The sequence below is a fragment of the Lissotriton vulgaris genome, chromosome 1_1 (genome assembly GCF_964263255.1).
Source record: "Lissotriton vulgaris chromosome 1_1, aLisVul1.2, whole genome shotgun sequence".
Lineage (NCBI taxonomy): Eukaryota > Metazoa > Chordata > Amphibia > Caudata > Salamandridae > Lissotriton > Lissotriton vulgaris.
In genome coordinates this window covers 780,739,595-780,754,831 of record NC_141685.1, presented here as the reverse complement: position 1 = coordinate 780,754,831, position 15,237 = coordinate 780,739,595, and the positions used below count along the sequence as shown (strand labels likewise).

Below are 15,237 nucleotides of genomic sequence, written 5' to 3'. Positions count from 1 at the left end.
TATGCGGTGGTGGTGTATGCAGTGGTGGTGGATGTGGTGGTGGATGTGGTGGTGGTGGATGTGGATGTGGATGTGGTAGTGGATGTGGTGGTGGTGGATGTGGTGGATGTGGTGGTGGATTTGGTGGATGTGGTGGTGGATGTGGATGTGGTGGATGTGGAAGTGGTGGATGTGGAAGTGGTGGTGATGGATGTGGTGGTGATGGATGTGGTGGTGGTGATGGATGTGGTGGTGGTGGTGGTGGTGGATGTGGTGGTGGTGGTGAATGTGGTGGTGGTGGTGGATGTGGTGGTGGTGGATGTGGTGGTGGTGGATGTGGTGGTGGTGGATGTGATGGTGGATGTGGTGGTGGATGATGTGGATGTGGTGCATGTGGATGTGTTGGTGGATGTGGATGTGGATGTGGTGGTGCATGTGGTGGTGGTGGTGGTGGTGGATGTGGATGTGGTGGCGGTGGCTGACACTTGACAGTACTCTCACATTGAGACAGTTGGACTAACGTGTTCTCGAACCTTCGATGCTGAGTGGGCCGCAGTCCTAATAATTTGCGAATTTCCCTGGTCGCTGCGGGTCGAAACGACCTTGCACCCTTTTCTTCCCCCCTTCGTGCTGGTGTGCACCATTCTCGGGCTGGATAAGAATTAGGGAGTCTGACTGCGTTTGAACTACCCCTGCCACCGAATTGTGTAAACATGGTCCACTTTTTTTAAGGTATCTGATTCGCCAATGGGGGCCATTTTGGTGCTCTGCCTACTTCCTATGCGTAGTAAAAATAAACAGTTATTTCCTGTCCCAGACCGACCTTACAAAGAGCGACTGTTTGTAACGCAGATTTGGGGGTTCTTTAATCTGGGACAATGCGCGTGCTGCAGGTTCGGCGATCCAGGCCCGCTCTGTCCCCCCTCTCTAGCTGGATGGTAGCAGCCCGGCAGCCAAGAGTTAGATCAATGTTTTCTGTTCCTGGGAACTGTTAATCCCGGGAGCTTGCAGAGTCCCCGGGCACCTTCACCTTGATAGGGCAGAGAGTAGGCCTTGCAGTTATTGCTGATTAAAAGGGAGCTTTTAATAAGCGTCTAATTCCCTCAGCTGGGTATTTATGGCCAAGTTAAGGAATGGTGATGAGCTGTGAGCAGACTGTCCCCCTCCCCCCTCCGACGTGTCTCCAATGTCCTAAAAACACAAAACAACCAAAGATAAAGAGTTCAAAAGAAATACATATTTTTTAAAAGCAGGCGTGTTTGTGTTGTTCCAGAATGTTCTCTTTCAAAGGCAGTGGGTTTACCCAGAGGGGTGTTCACCGTGTAGGAAGTGTGTGTGGGGTGGAGCCCCCTGGATAACGCGGCCAGCAGCACACGACCTGCAGATACTGTAAGCTCACACAAGAGGTAGACTTTTTAGGGGAGTGTCCTCGAGCCACCCCATGTCACCGCAGGAAGAACCCGGGGTTTGTGTGGTGCCACAATGCAGGCCCGAGTACACGACTGCGCCGTGTGCCCCCAGTAACCCTCAGTATCTATGTGTAATTGGACCCTGGCACAGCACTGAGTGGGTGTTTGTACATCGTGAGAGTATGTATCCATGTATGTGTGTTTGTGCGTGTACATGAATGTGTGCATAGTGCAAGAAGTAGGTGAGCACTGTGCTAAAATCTGTGTGTGTATGTGTATGTTCACATACCTGCAACTTCACGGGGTTGTGTGTGTGTGTATATATACATGTGTGTGTGTGTATGCACACATTATGCATAGATTATATTTAAATATGTATAATATAGGATCTTGGAATTTTTGTGATTGTGAGAGCATGCATTATCTAGTTGGCTTTGCTAATGCACGTGTCTTGGGCTGAGCCTGTGTGTGTGTGTGTGGCTGTGAGTTCATGCTTTAAGATTGGGTTTGAAGTTAAGTATGGGAGAAGCATATCTAAGTATCCTTATTTTGACTTTCAGCATCCGTGTGCATTTGTGTGTATGAGAGAGAGAGAGAATGAGTTGACAGGTGCAGCTAACACCTAAAATGGTTAACTGGCCTAAACTGCTCCACTGTTATAGGTAATGGAAGACCCTCTACTACGGTATTAGCACACTCTCCTTTAGAGAACAGAATATTTGAGGGGAGGCCTCATAGGCCACCATCGACTCGGTTGTTAGTTCTTTATTCTGAGGGTTCACAAAATCAGTTACCATCATCCAACTTTATATTTCGTGATGTATTTTGCAGGGGCTGGGAGGAAGTCTCCGTACTAACTGAAACCTCGATGTTTTCTTTAAAACAAATTCTCCTTTGCTTCTTTTTTGATAATCGTCGTGTTGATTTCATCTTTTTCCCTCTATTATTTTACTTTTTCCCATTTCTCCCTTTTTGTTTCAGGTGCGAGGCTCCTAAACCATTGTCTTTCTCACCACTTAACTGGGTTTTGGGAATATTTCCTGATCTATCCTTCTAGGGGAGCCCTCCCGAGCCTTTTACTTTTGGAGCTGAATCAGAGATAACTTGTATGGGTTCAGGTAAAGGTTATGGGGTCTTTTCTAACATCACAACTTCATTCACTATCCTATCATTTTGGGGATTACCATCATGAACAGTACAGATTGATTGACTACTAGCACCACCAAGTATATTATGTAGAATCTCTTCCACCTTTACTTCCGCTTCTACTTGTTCAGTATGTACACTTGGACTAGTCTCCCTGTCCTGATTACTCTTTAACAATAGCTTTAATATTTGAGTTACAGTTTCCAACACAGTCAGAACCTCCAACAAATTTCTCGAGTAGCTTCAGGGTAGAGGATAATAAATGTTCTATGGATACTAATGAATCTGAGACTATTACATCCTTCCATGGGGTTTGACTGGTTTGGGTATCACTGATATTTACATAAGGGGTCAACGAGGGGTGTGATTGCAGAAGGGAATAATAAGATTTATTAGAGGGGGTACTGCTGAATAATTTCAGTCCTATAGGAGCTGTTATTGCTTGGGTATTTGCTAGTTCTGTAATATTGCTAGTATCATGAGAAATATTCCTCCTGCAGAGCTCTAAATCCAAATCAGGGAGAGTAAAATCTTTATTTTGGACATCCTCTACTAAGTAGGGACCAAGGGGCTCTTCTATGATCACGTCTGGTGTTCTGTGTGGGATTCCATCTGCCGTCTTGGGAGAAGGTTAAGTAGATCCTAAGGATAACAGAAGGACTAGAGAGCCAATCAGGTCCTCAGGACATCGTACTGGATGCCTCTGGGATTCCAGGGGCTCTCCTCCTCCATGCTTACTACTAGTATGTGATTCAATGGCCTCAACCATACAAACCAGACAGTATTAACCGTTATATCATCATTCCTATTCACATTATCCCCCCATTCCAAATGGTTGAGGTATTTGACTCAACTTGAAGATTTATTTCCTTTCCCCCTTCCCATAGACTAAATAGTTGACTTTTTCCGTTCGACAGCATACATGAGATGTCCTTGTTACGTAAGGGATTTGATTTAGTTTTTGCACAGGTCCTACCCACAGGTAATCGCCCTGACCTAAGTTTTCTTGCCGTCATTTTATTTAAGGCCTACACAAAAAATGTTCTACGTAGGGAACCAGTCTCAATTATATTGGTTATATTTGTTATAGACTTAGTCTTATATATTTGTTGTAGACTGAATTACAGTACCTTTAATTTCAAGATTATAACAGTGGTAGGCTGCATACAAGGAGAAACCGTCCACAAACCGTCCACAAATGCCAGTGATTCCGGATACCTTCCCTGCGCTGTGCTTTCTCTAGCACTGCAGCACCGCTTGCCCACTTGCCACAGATGTACTTTCTCCAGTTTCCCCAAGAGGCTGATGAAACTGGCTGTGTGCCGTCCCGACTCCACTCACCGCAGGCTGCTGGAAGGTGAAACCTGGAGGGTGGAAGGTGGAGTCCCCAAAAACTGTCCCGGGCATGGTGGGGGGCCCCCTCACGGGACCTCTGCAAGCCGCAACCTCGGGTCGCTCCGGGACCCTTAACCGGCTGCCGCACCCTGAGGAACCCTGGCTCCGCCTCGGTTTTCAGCGCCAAGCACCGCGTTCCGAGCACAACGCGCTTGAACAAACAAACAGGCCTCTCTGCAACAACGGGAGACAGAACTGTCCTTTCTCTGCTAAAAATAAAAGATCCAAGGACAAAGGGACAGAGCATTACACCATAAGTAACCATGAATAACAAATAACAAATAAAGCAGTCCAGAGTCACCAAAATCACGGGACAGTGGAACCAGAGTCAGGATGCGGTGCGATAACCCGCGTGCAGGCGGCTTCTCTTTCAGTCGTAGACCCCGGTATCTCCACAATGCGCTACCTGCTACGGACTTAATCTGCCCTGGTCACAACTATTGTGGGGTGAGCATAGGGTAGGAAAGCGTCCAGTAGCTGTGGCCACAGCGAGAAGACAGGCTATGTCTCCTCAAGTCAGCCTCATCATTGCATTTCCCTCCGCTCTAGTACCTGGTGGTGCAGATGCAGATACAGGCCCGGCCTGGCGGGCCATTTCACCTTCGAAGGTCCTAGTATTACGCCACCTGCAGTCTCTGCAATAGTCAGTAGCCCGCTAGGCGCTCAGGAGAGGCTCAGGGCAGTCTCCGTGGGGCTCACCGTACATAGGAGGGGAAGAGTAAAGGGGAGAAAGGAACTGTACCTCCATTCTCTGTGCTCACCAGAGCAGGCCTCCCTCCTAGGCACCTCCGGTGCACGACGCAGACAATCACCAGTGCTGAGAGGGTCAGAGTCCGCTAAACCAGATGCCAGATGCTCTCTCCGGCTCCCAGGGATGATGACAGATGGTGAACACTCGGCGCCGTTCACCTCGGCGTCCCAGTGACCTCGCCAAGATCAGTGTTTCTTGTTTCCGCTACGCGCTCTGTGCCGTCACTGCCTCCATCTCCCCGTCACTGGCTCCGATCTCCACGTTCTCAGCTCTCTGCTCTCTCAGCAGGATCCAAAAACAGCCACTATCGATGCTAATAACCTTCAATCCTTTCTTGTTCTACTGATTGGATTTTTGTCTCAAATAATTTATTACATTTTACTCTATCTTTCTAAATAGGAATCACATTTTTCGTGACCTGTTTTTTCAAATTATTACTATTTGAAGTGCTGCATAAATACTTTACACTTAGTAGCTAAATCAAACCTAGTTGCTTTTGTGCCAAACTATCAGATTGTCGAGCACAGGTTAATTTGAGGTTTGCTTATAACTTCACCCGACAGGAATTGTGCTTGCTGCTTGAGTAGGGATTCACCCCCCCCCTCAACCAGTTATCCAATTTTCTTACAAACACTAACTGTGATGGGGTTATGGTCACTAAAATTGATGAATATAACCCTATAATCAGTGACCCAGTCTATGAAATTAATTGGCAAATACATGAAATTAAATGAAAATAAAATTTAGGAAGCGAGACAATCGCCCGGGAGTATCTAGGCGCTATCTTGGTGATCTTAGTGCATCAAAAATAGTGGAAATACATATTTAGGAATGGGGCAAGAGAACCATCAGCAAATCACAAACTGGCAAATCACAGTATATTCCAGTACAGGGAAGGAAGGGCAAGCATTACAAAAATCTCCATAAAGAATACTTACAGATAAGATGGATCATTCATAGTACACTCTGGTTCAAGTGAGGAAGGGACAGTTTGGATATAATCTCCCAAAAGAAAAATACAGTATTCACTGGTAAAAGACAAATCCTGAAGAAGGCATTTGCCGAAACGCGTTGGTGGTATTCTGCACATCACTACCAGTGGTTTCTTTTGTAAAATTTGTCAACAAATCTTTGCTGCATATTGTGTTGGAACTATATTAAATGTGAAGAATAATGTGAGATTTACTGTGAATTCTAAAAGTTATCTATTAATTATCAATGAAATATATGGCACTATGTGCAACCATTCAAGTATTGAAGTAAATGGTGTATAAATTGTTTTTATATGTATTTTTATATGATCAAAACATAAAACCAAAATAATGAAAATAAAAATATTTTTTTTAATTGATGGTTACAATGTTGGTTATGTATTAAATATATCTAAAGTTTGTGCACTACCTTATTCAGAATCAGCACTGAGCCTGGTGCCTCTCCACTTTACAAAATAGTTGTTTTTCCCTGATAGGGCGTTTATCCTTTTTTCAGGGGCCCGCACATTTTCCAAAGTTACTCTTAAAACTATGACAAAGAGGACTTTAAATGTGCTTGCAGTAGCACCCTTATTCACTGACACTCTGCAAGGTGATTGGAAAGTAGTATACCAACACTCTGAACTATTGTTTTCTGTTTTAATTCAAGATTCTCCAGCTCTTGAAGTTACAGACGCATTTTCGAATGCAATAAATGATCTCAAAATTCAGAATACATGTCACATAAACATTAGCAATGACAACTATGAATATATTATTTTTTAAAGTATTTAGAGTTATTTAATGATGTTGTGCTTTTAGGTTAAGTTACATATTGGTATTTTTGATCATATAACACATGAAACAGTTCCCTTTGCTCAACTTCGCATACAAGTCACCACAAGTAGTTGCTCAGGGTTTAAGAGTTAATTCTATTCTATTGTTTTGGTAGAGCGCAAACAGCTGCCCCAGCAATGAGGCGTCCCGGCGCTAGGAACCACAGACCCTGGCCTGAGCGGGAAAGGGAGGGAGGTAATTAGGGGAGAGGGAATAGGTACGTTTTAATTGCTTTCCGGAATGCCGGCAGGCTTTCTATGGAGCGGATGTATTGTGGCAGACTGTTCCATAGTTTAGCTCCAAGGAACCTAAAAGAGCGGCCGCCCATGCGGCAGAGTTTTATGCGTGGAACGCATAGGAAGTTTTGGTTAGAAGATCGCAGGTTACGTGACGGCGCATAAGGGGTGAGGAGTGGTCGAAGCAGTGGGGGGGGTATCCAGTTTGATGATTTTGAAGGTCATGATGAGGGCCTTGAACTTAATTCTGGAGTCGACAGGTAGCCAGTGTAGTTTTTGTATGGTCGCTCTGGCTGAACATCTGCGGGGGAGGCCGACTAGAGTTCTAGCCGCAGAGATTTGCACGCGTTGGAGTCGTGCTACCTCACTTTTGTTGGCGCCAAGAAGGAGAACATTAGCGTAGTCAAGACGCGAAAGGATGGTGGCTTGAATGATAAGTTGGCGAGTCTTGGCGTCGAAGAAGCCTAGTATGTGGCTAAGACTCCTCAGCAGGCCGATACAGGTGCCAGCAACTTTTTTGGTGTGGGCCTGAAAGTTGAGTGAGGCATCCATCCAGACTCCTAGGTTTTTCACTAGGGATTTGGGAGATGGGATGGTGCCTAGGGAGGACGGCCACCAGTGCTCATTCCAGAGGCTGGTGTTTTTGCCAAGGAGTAACACCTCTGTTTTACCAGCGTTAAGCTGTAGACAGTTATTTGTCATCCATTGAGCAACCGCGGAGAGACCGTTTTTAAAACTGGAGGATGAGAAGGAAGGGGCTTCTGTAAGTGCGATGGCCAGCTGTGTGTCGTCGGCGTACGACACTAATGTCAGGCCCCACTCTTTGGCCACTGTCGCCAAAGGCTGGACGTAAAGATTAAAAAGGGATGGGCTCAACGCAGAGCCCTGCGGAACTCCCTGTGCAATAGGGTGGGGTTTGGATAGAAAGGGGGGAGCAGAGACCCGAAAGGATCTGTCTTTGAGAAAAGATCGGAACCAATCCAAAGCATGGCCAGACACTCCAAATGTTTCCAAACGATTGAGAAGGATGTCATGGGATACCGTATCAAAGGCCGCGCTGAGGTCGAGAAGAATCAGCGCGGCACTTTGACCAGCATCTAAAATCGTTCGGAGATGCTCTGTGGTGGCCAGGAGAGCAGACTCAGTACTATGGCCTGGTCTGAACCCATTTTGGGATGGGTCCAGGATGTTATTGTTGACCATGTGCTGAGATAGAGTGCTGTTCACATGTGCCTCAGCGAGTTTAGACAACCATGGAAGCAGGGAGATTGGTCAAAAATTCTCCGGTTTCGATGGATCGAGGGTGGGTTTTTTGATGATGGGTTAGACCCACGCTTGTTTCCAGGCAGATGGTACGCTCGCTAAGGTAAAGGAGAGGTTCAGCATAGAGGTGAGTGAGGGTAGAAAGAAGTTGAGTGACTAAGAATTGAGCCGGGCGCATGGGGTCAGCCGGTGAACCAGATTTAACTTTTTGGCAAAGTTTGATGAGGTTATCACCGGAAATTTCCGGGATGTGAGTCAAGGTAGAATAGTTGGAAGGAGGAGAAAGGCTGTTGGTAGGGCTGGGGGAATGCTGAGGAAAAGAAGTATATATTTTCTGACCTTGTCGACAAAAAACCTAGCAAGATCTTCGCATTGTTGTGCGGAGGAGATATTAGGGAGGGGGGATTTGCCGCTCTGAAGTTCTTGAACAAGTTTAAAAACTTCCTTGGCAGGGGTGGGACTAGATTCGATTTTGTCAGCATAGAAGGCAGTTCGCGCAGCACGGATGGCTTTGTGGTACTTTTTTTGTTTTAGTAGATAGTTGGATTTATCTTCGTTGTTATAGTCCCTTCTCCAAAGGCGCTCCGCTCTTTTACAGTCTTTGCGCATGTTTTTGAGGGTGTCATTATACCAAGGGTTGGATGGGGAGTTGCGTCCTATCAACCATTTTGCTGGAATGAGGGCATCTAGCCCTCCCGTGATCCAATCATGAAACGCGCTATAGTTAGCGTTGATGTCAGAATTGGTGTCATGGTGGAATTCTCCAAGGGTGGTACGGAGGTCACTGCGGGACAGTTTGTGCCATGGTCTTTTTAGACGGCGGGTCGATGCTGTTTTGTGCCTGCTTTTATTGACTAGTATGGACAGTTTTATAAGGTGGTGATCTGTCCATCCCATCGGGACGGGTATATCTGATGTAAGTTTCTCCATGTTTGTGAATACTGGGTCTAAAATGTGACCAGCTAGGTGCGTTGGAGTAAGAATAAGAGAGTTGAGTTGCAGTGCGGAGAGATCTGCAAGAAGATTTTTGATCGTAGCGTCGTTAGGCAGGTCAAAGTGCAGGTTGAGATCGCCTAGAATGGTAAAGTTTGAGTTTTTAGTTATAAGAGAGGTTGCTGTCTCAAGGAGAGCCGCAATAAATTTTGAAGCAGGGCCAGGTGGGCGATAGATGTAAAGGCCCGACACAGTGAAGTTCGGATTTATAGTGATTTTAAAGTGGGCGCTTTCAGTCGGGCAGTTCTTCCTTGACGAAAGAACAAGAAAACAACTTCTTATAGATTATGGCGATGCCACCTCCTCTTCCATCCCTATTGATAGTTGACATAAGGTAGTCGTCTGGTAGTGTAAGGTTGGGTATGGCAGAGGTGCCATCCCGTAACCAGGTTTCACAGAGGAAGAGGATATCAGGATTTTCGTCCAGAATGAGGGTATTGACCTCAAGGTGGTGTTTGGGTAGTGACCTAACGTTGAGATGGAGAAACGTAATAGGGGTGGTATTGACAGGTTCTAGTAGCTGTCGAATAGTGTGGGGGTTAGCGGTAGTAAAATCACAATTTTGACATTGGAGGCAAGTGAGACCAGGCGTACCTGTAATGTTTGCGCAGGACCGTCCGGGGTTCCAGGCAAGTAGTTGCTCCCTGTCGTAATGAAGGGGTGTTGATGGAATACGGCCAGGGGGACTGGCGAGAGGCGATGACTTGGCGATGACGGGCGCAGACGGGCTTGCCTTAGGCGCGCCCCCTGCGCCCGTCCGCTGCGCGAACGGTGAAAGCACATGTTTATCAAGAGGCTGGAGTGGCGGTGGGCGTGGCCTCAAAGTGGGCGTGGTCACGCGGCTCGCCGGCGGCAAATGTTTGGAAGTTTGGGTCGGCAATCAGCCTTCAATCGGCTGTGCGCAATGCTCAGAGGACAGGTCCAGGGGTCCTAATGAGCGAGTGAGTGCTTTTAAAATCAGGTAAATTTTATTGATGGTTCCCTAAAGAATCATATTTTTGGGGGGTTGGTGTTTTCACTGTTTTCGTCTTAACTTTTGTGGCAAACTGCCACCTGAAAACTTCTTTTTATTTTTTGTTTTTATTTAAATTGATGGAATTTCCTTAAATGTTGTTCGATCTTCTCTCCTTTCCTATTTTCTTAGTCCCACATTCTACCATCCTCAGACTGGCTGGTGGAGGACCATTTATTCCTATTGCAGCAGGAAGTGCAGGCTCTTTTGTACAGCGTCGGTCAGGCGGCCCCATCAAGGCATTGCAGAGCACTATGGGTTTGGTCATTGTTGTCCAGAGAAGGAGATGCCAAAATCAGAGTTGGTGCTTTGTGTTCCAGCACGAGTTGTGGCAAGGAGAGGAAACCAGTACCATGGTCAGATCGGAATCCAGAATCCTAACTGGTGGTGACAGCAGACCTGTCAACGGAAGCCCTGTTGGGAGACCTCTTGGCTCCTATGGTCAAAGGGTACAAAAAAGCTGCAGCATGGCTTTATGGAAGTCCTCAATATTCGTGGCATCACCAACCGCCCCGGAAATTCAGATTGACTCAGGAAATAGGTTTGAATTGGCTTCCAAGTGGAATGACGGAGTGAGACCTGGAGGCACAATGACACCCTTGCGCCTTCTCAGGAGATTCAAGAGTGACAGGATGGGCCGAGTCCAGCTTAGACTTCATGTGCTTTTCCTTTGATTTGCCAAAAGATGTGGACCACCACAACAATCTGTTGCAGGACCGGGACCTCGCCTTGGACTTTGACTGGTCACGATGAGCAGTTTTGCATTGTTTGGTTATGAATAGCTTTGCTTCCCCATCTAGAATGGCCTTAGGGTGCAGAGCAGTAGTTCGACCCTAGACACCACAGCAGAGAGAAGCAATGCCAAGTGTTGCTATGCTGCTTTCCAACTACCCTGCAGTGTCAGTGAGAAAGAGTGCTACTGTGAGAAATCCTACCACACGTTTAGAAGAGAATCTGAGTTCACCTGGACAATGTCTTAGGTACTGATCCACCATAGGCTCAAGACCTGTATGAGGTGGTCATATAATACCAGAAATCCTAGTCATACAGAAGAAGAAGGGTTTAATTGATCAAAGGTTCGGGCTGATAGTTTTTTTTCAGCAAAGGAGTTTTCAAATACTTCTTTAAGAGCAAGGCTGAACAATGCCCTTAGTGAGGTTCTATTGATATAAAGATAATCTCCCAATACAGAAATCTTACTTTTGTGACCCTTCCACTTGCATTTTGCTCCACTCATTGTCTTAAAACAATTGGATATGACTTGTGACATGATGTGAGCATCCAGATGAGGATTGTCTGGGATGTCAGTGGTGCAAACATTTCAAACATGAACAGAATGATGCTTGGGTAAAAATAACAACCTTTGGAGACGTGTTTAAGAGGTTTGAGGATTCTATTTATTCAGTATTGCTTTATGTGCACATAATGAGAGGTGTTTATGAGTTGTGAGGCTTGCATTTATGAAGTATTGTTTTTAGGTAATGAGAAGCAAATTGACCTTGAAAGGAAATTCAAACAAGCTTACATTTCGGATCAGAGTTTCTCCAATCAGCATGGCAAAGATGTCTGTGAAAGTGACTGGTTGCCCAGAACTCTTCTTCTTCCACAAGGCGTTCACGTATCCTATCACCTTCTGAGGGGTCAGCAGGAAAATCGGATTATGACTGACGCAATGCATTAATTCCTTGTTTATATCCTGTGGTCCTTTCTTTGGGAAATCAGGATGAGAGTATAGGCTAGACATGTACCTGTTAATTTAACAATATGAGAACATTGTCATACACAGTAGACTAGAAATGGAGTGATTGCATTTTTAAAAGAGAATACAAATACTCAATCAACACAGTATAACTGTTAAATCACCATATATGTAACTAATGATGAGGAATTCTCAATAACTAAACTACATTAAATTGATTACATTATTAATTTAAAATTATATTTAGTTTAGAAATTTTACAAAAGTGCTATGGAGAATATATTTTACACAAAAGAAACAAATTCCGACTTTTAAAGGCATTAGCTGACCTTCTGGCCCCGCCAATGGTTGCTGATGATCAGAATAGACAAAAACAAAATAAACGTCAATGGTAATCTCCAGTACACAACGTGTATCTACATATGGTTCATGATGCTTTGGTGGCCATTGTTTCTTTAATTGTACGGCCCGCCCCAACGTGATGATTTGTACACATACATACAAGTCACCATGCATGCTCACATATAGATCATGATGATGTAGCTCCCTTTTTTATACTTCTATTTTACAATTCCAAGTTGAAAGATATTTATCTTGAAGAACAGTAAATAAAAAAAGAAAAGCAAACTGCAGCTGCTGAGCTTTCCAAAAACAATAAAATAGAAATAAAAAATATAAAAAGATAAGGAGGGCGAGGAGCAGTAAGTGGGCACCGTGAGAGCAACAAAGCACCACACAGCGACATGGATGAACAGTGAACAGTTAGGACGAAAGGGCTGGTGAGCAACACATGAGCTGGGAGAAGTAGTAACCAATAAGCAGATCATCGTGGTAAGGATGTGAGGAAGGACACAGCAACCGGGGAAATAAGAAAAGCATATACACTCCCATGGAGTGCTCAGAGGGAAAAAAAAGTTGTTCACTGGATGTAGCAGTGGAAGGACACAAGTCACCAAATCACAAAGACTTCTAAAAAAACATATGCTCCAGGAGAGGGACAATCACAAGAAGAGGAAAGAAAGCCTCTGAATAATTTGCAAGCAAATGAGATTGACAAGTGAGTCAGCCAAGGATAGCAATGCTCTGACCCAAACCCTACCGTAAGCTTTAATACCATAGGTCTTTCGACAGCAGAATGCTAAAGCTGTCTTTAGGTGTGACATACAACGAACATTGCTGGTGAGAGAGCGCAATTTGAATGAAAAGTATATCCGTACCATATTTACAAGCATATCGCATAAACGTAGAAGTTGTAACATGAAGTAGCACTTGTAGAGTAAACTTAGCCGATGTAACTTAAGTAATAGGAAATGTATCTGTATTCACTTTAGAAATGCATTAGAAAAGACCGTACATATAATGGTCTAATATAGAAATGTGAAAATGCTTAAACGTGCTAAACTGAATATACGTATGTAATCATTAGACGGAGAAAGAAGATGAAATATAAAGCGAAGAAATGTGTAGACTATATAGCACTGTGTAGAAATGAGAATATGAACGTTGTATTTATGTAACATGGATTCAAGTATAATCACCAATTCGCTAATTCGATTATATATATATGTATGTGTGTTAAAGGTTATATTGTGTGGAAGAAGGAGTTTTAGAAAGTGTGGTCATGTGTGATTTTAACCTAACTGACCAAGGGTTCGCAAGAGCGTAGTCCGCTGTATGTAATTTAGTGGGCTCACAGGAACAGAGAATAGCCTTGATCTGTACGTGCGAGACAAGAGTCAAAGGTCTTGTTAGATTTAAGGTGACAATGCTGGACGAAGTTTATGGCCTAAGTGAGATAAGAGACGCTTGGAATTTGGGGTCTTGTTTAGAAATGACCGTTCACAGGACCAAACTAGGTTATAATCACAACCGTAATGAATGGAGTTCTGTTGAGGTGATAGACTTTGCTCTGGAAGTGTCAACCGGAATGTCAATGAAGTCACCAGCACGAAGACGAAGATGGTGCCTAAGAAGCAAGGTCAACTTAACGGACGACGCGAAGAGATGAAGCTATGGAAAAACCCAAGAATGAGAGCATGTGTAAATGTATACGTGGTGGGCATCAAGGGGCGTTCCACCCATACTGTGATTGTGTATTTAGGGACAGCACCCCGGGGAGAAGAGTCAGAGTTAGCGCAGATGGCCTGAGAAGTCAGAGAGAAAGAGCAGAGCGCAAGAGAACAGTAGGCCGAGGACCCTTAGAGAGCGGATGGGTAGGCAGAGAGGGTACTGTTTCTCGATATAAGTTACCATTAGAGGCTAAGAGAGTTTGAACTTCTTTGGAAGTCAAACTGCTGACACCTTTTTTAGGTAAGGAACTTGCGAAGTAGGGATGTCACCTAGTATAGAGTAGGGACAGAATTAACTTGTTATTCTCTTTTTATAGATGACGCAACGGATCCACTTTGTGTCTATGCTTTTAATCTGTTGATTCTGGAATTGATTTTAATTGTATTCTTTTGTAGACTTAGATTCTTTAGGGAATTTATGTTCCTTTTAATTCCTGTGTACTTGTTGAATCTTATCCTGAGAGGATTGTATATGCAATTGATTCTGATTTTATATTAAAACTTTTAAACTTTATCAGTCGTAAGTGGTTCTTCAGAGTTGCGTCAGTCTATGGGGTTGATTTAACCTATGTGGGTTTGCCTTTTACTCAATGACAGAAAATAATCGATCCAAAAGGAAGAATGAGATAGGTATCTAGGTAATCAGAAAAGGTACCAAAATCTCATTCCCCGCAGTTGGTAGCAGAGGATGGTTTTCTTCTTGAGGAAGACAACCTAGGTCAGGTTTAGATTACCCCAAGGTCCCTAGTCATCGACGACCAGAAGAAGAATCCCTGCCGAAGAAGGTGCTGACGGTGCGAGAGAAAAGCAGCAAAGTCGGTCGAGAGTGAGTATAAGGGTCATGCGTTGCCAGATTGCGGTGTTTTGTGTTGTACCTGTGTTGTAATGTCAAGCGGAGTTGAATGCCTGTAGTGTGATTGAGGGAAGGTTGTGAGCGCGCGCAACCGGATAAAATCTTAAGATCCAGAGAAGGGCTTAAGTGGTTCGGGTGTATCGAACACCCAGAGTAATTGTCTACCATTGTAAAGGGGGTCATGAGGTACCATTGATCGCCCGTAGGACCGATGATAGGGGGAGTGTAAGAGTGAGTGTATGAGTAACGGACGCTGGTCGGACGTTTACTGTGTGTAAGTAACCTATCAGTTAAGGCGAGCGTCTGAACGTGAGAGGAAAGACGTCTCGTCAGTTGAGGTGACAATTACAGTTAGACTGTGGACGTACAGTCAAGAAAAGTGATCGCTTGGACGGAAGTAGTCATTTTTCGGCGTATGAATGAAAACGCATGCAAGACCATGAGACGAGCTGAGAAAGGAGGGGAACTGCTGCAGAGGGGACGAGTGACGTCAGCGTAGAGCCGCGCTGAGATTGGTCGGTCAGCGTAGAGTCGCGCTGGGATAGGCTGGTCAGCGTAGGGCCACGCAGGGATTGGTGGTTGTCATCGGGAAGTAAATAAGGAAGAGAATTAAAAGGAAAAACG

General features: G+C 44.7%; 1 protein-coding gene across 1 annotated transcript in view; it reads right to left on the bottom strand.

Moving 5' to 3' along the window:
* PLA2G4A (phospholipase A2 group IVA) overlaps positions 1-15,237 on the bottom strand; it is an 869,302-nt gene that overhangs the window by 472,488 nt on the left and 381,577 nt on the right. The window contains exon 9 of the mRNA XM_086956164.1: positions 11,518-11,740. Coding sequence (XP_086812290.1) covers positions 11,518-11,740 — 223 coding nt within the window. The remainder of the gene's footprint in view (positions 1-11,517; positions 11,741-15,237) is intronic.